Here is a 2916-nt window from a genome sequence, read left to right as displayed (position 1 = left end):
CCATTTCTTCTCCTCGCAGCCTGCGCCTCTTCTTTGTCCAGGAGAAGCAAGCGGGGCAGCCAGCCTACATCATGCTAGATTCACTGGCCGACGTCTTCAAGTGCCTCTCGCCCGCCCCGGTGCTCCACAAGGATGATGCCCCCCTGAGTGGACGGGTGAGTCTTCTGGGCAGCATTTCGGCGTGTCCCCATCGACGAGGATGGGGGCAGAGGGTGTGGGCGAGCCGGACCCTGCGGGACCATAACCCCGATACCAAGCACCTGCAGGTCGTCATCCTGGAAAAGGCAGTGGTGGGCGTGTCGCCTGAGGTCCGAGTCTTCCACAACTGGGAAAAGGTGGGTAATGCCCTGCATGTAGAGGGTGCCCGCCTGGTTTGAAATGTGCTGAGTTTCAGGCCACCATGTGCTGTGGCTGGGGGGCCGGCAGCCTGGCACTGGGCTAGGGTTGGGCCCCTCTACACAGCCATCCACACATTCTCCTGCGCAACGAGGACCACCCCCTATCCTTCCGTCACCGACCGACGGCGGCCTTTGCTCACCTCGACGCCCCTTGCCATCTCCGCAACCGCTCCCCGCAGGACCTGAAGGAGAACTGGAAGGAGCCGCCGCGTGCGGCGATGCAGGTGTACCGCCAGCGCATCGCCGACTGCTTCGGCTTCCCCTTCGACCAGCGCTCCGCCGCCGACCGCCCGCTGCACGTCCTATTCATCAACCGCCACTACGAGGAGGGGCGCACCGTGCTCAACGCCGCCAAACTGGCGCATCAGATCCGGTCCATGTCCGAGTTCCGCGCCTTCCCCGGCGCGCGCCTGGACATCGCCTACCTGGAGTCCGAGCAGTCCATCCGCGAGCAGGCCGCGCTGTTCTGGAACGCCTCCCTCCTCATCTGGCCCCACGGCGCCACCATGTCCCACACATTCTTCCTACCACAGGTTTGGTCCGGCGATCTTCTTCTCTGCTTTGTGGGTTGAGGGAGGGGGCAAGCAAAGGGACAGATGGGGAAAAGGGGATGAAGGAATGAGGAGGAGGCAAGCAGTGGCTGCAAGACGGCCGCCCTGGCGCCTGGGTGCCCTGCAAGCTGCGACCGCGCCCCGGCAGCATGCACGGCGTTCGTTTCACACAACACAGGCGCCCTTGTCCTCCCCGCTCACGCCTGCACGCGTCCCTGCGCGCCCTCACCGCCGCCATCGCAGGGCGCCCAGGCCATTGAGGTGGTGCCCTGGGTGCAGCAGGACAAGGCCAACCTTCCCGAATGGGTGCAGGGGGCGCACCGTGCTCAACGCCGCCAAACTGGCGCATCAGATCCGGTCCATGTCCGAGTTCCGCGCCTTCCCCGGCGCGCGCCTGGACATCGCCTACCTGGAGTCCGAGCAGTCCATCCGCGAGCAGGCCGCGCTGTTCTGGAACGCCTCCCTCCTCATCTGGCCCCACGGCGCCACCATGTCCCACACATTCTTCCTACCACAGGTTTGGTCCGGCGATCTTCTTCTTTTCTTTGTGGGTTGAGGGAGGGGGCAAGCAAAGGGACAGATGGGGAAAAGGGGATGAAGGAATGAGGAGGAGGCAAGCAGTGGCTGCAAGACGGCCGCCCTGGCGCCTGGGTGCCCTGCAAGCTGCGACCGCGCCCCGGCAGCATGCACGGCGTTCGTTTCACACAACACAGGCGCCCTTGTCCTCCCCGCTCACGCCTGCACGCGTCCCTGCGCGCCCTCACCGCCGCCATCGCAGGGCGCCCAGGCCATTGAGGTGGTGCCCTGGGTGCAGCAGGACAAGGCCAACCTTCCCGAATGGGTGCAGGCCATCCGTGACGCGTTCGGCCTGCGCATCAAGCTCTACGACATCCAGAACCGGGAGCGGCCGCGTTCCATGTTCAACCAAGACGTAGGGCGGTGGAGGGGAGTGGGGGCGGGGTGCGGGGCGTGCATGCGGGGGGTTCGGGGGGCACCAGCGCATGTGCACAGCCCAGGAATGGTAGCCACAGCCACGGCAGAATCAGGAGGTGGCAGGGCCCTGCACAGAAGTCCATGGCGCTGTGCATTTGAGTCACCATCAACTCCCCCTGCCTACCCACACAACCGCCGCGCCCTCCTTTCCACCCCCAAACACATCAGAAACTGCTGGAGTACGAAGAGTACCGGCGCCTGACCTCGGACCAGAAGATCGCACTGCTGGAGCGGGGGGAGTGCCCCGCGGGTGTGGACGCCTTCCTCTGCCCCTTCTGGTGGAACCACTGGAAGGTGTCGGTGAACTTCGACTGGGCGGCGCTGGAGCCGGTAGTGCGGCAGGCCCTGCAGCGCCTCAAGGCGGGGTGGAACGAGGAGCCTGCGCCCAGCAAGCCCAAGACCCTGCGTCGGCGGGCGGCCCCGCCCCCTTCGAGGTCCCCGAGCACGCACCCCGCGCGGGCGCTGGCCCAGGTGGAGAGCGGCGCCGGCGCCGGAGGGACGGTGGGGAATGGTGCGCCGCCGGCAGCGACGGAGGCGCCGGCAGCGACCGGCACGCCGACAGCGACCGGCACGCCGGCTGTCCCGGGCGCAGCGGTGGCGGCCGCCACGGCCCCCGCGGTGTATGACTGGACCACGCACGGCCCGGCTGCGACCGCACGCGATGAGGCGACGGGGGTGCCCCTGTCGTCCTTCACCTGCGTTTACGACGACGGGGCGGCCGCACGGCGCTACTGCGTGTTCCGGAACCTCGTCACGCACGGCGGCGTCATCTACTACATCTCACGTGCGCTGGAGTGTGTGTGTGTGGGGTGGGGGGGGGGTTGATGTTTGTACGGGGGGCAGGACGGGAGGGAAGGGGTGTACTCGGGGGAAGGGTTGGGAGGGTTCGGCGCCCACTGGCTCCGGCTGGTTGTCGGGAGTGATGAGGGAGACTCGTGGCGCCGCCTTGCTGCCAATCCTTTTCGGCCTGCTCC

The 2916-nt window shown here is 67.0% G+C and overlaps 1 protein-coding gene across 1 annotated transcript in view; it reads left to right on the top strand.

Moving 5' to 3' along the window:
• The window catches only part of F751_1570 (hypothetical protein), a gene marked incomplete at both ends in the record, with an annotated part of 8428 nt that overhangs the window by 1896 nt on the left and 3616 nt on the right, over positions 1-2916 (top strand). The window contains 6 exons of the mRNA XM_011403003.1: positions 42-155; positions 267-335; positions 578-931; positions 1302-1466; positions 1728-1880; positions 2111-2726. Of these exons, the coding sequence (XP_011401305.1) occupies positions 42-155; positions 267-335; positions 578-931; positions 1302-1466; positions 1728-1880; positions 2111-2726 (1471 nt within the window). The remainder of the gene's footprint in view (positions 1-41; positions 156-266; positions 336-577; positions 932-1301; positions 1467-1727; positions 1881-2110; positions 2727-2916) is intronic.

The sequence above is a fragment of the Auxenochlorella protothecoides genome (genome assembly GCF_000733215.1).
Source record: "Auxenochlorella protothecoides strain 0710 unplaced genomic scaffold scaffold16, whole genome shotgun sequence".
NCBI classification, from domain to species: Eukaryota; Viridiplantae; Chlorophyta; class Trebouxiophyceae; order Chlorellales; family Chlorellaceae; genus Auxenochlorella; species Auxenochlorella protothecoides.
The sequence above is the reverse complement of the archived record's forward strand: the minus strand, read 5'-3'. Positions and strand labels throughout refer to the sequence as shown.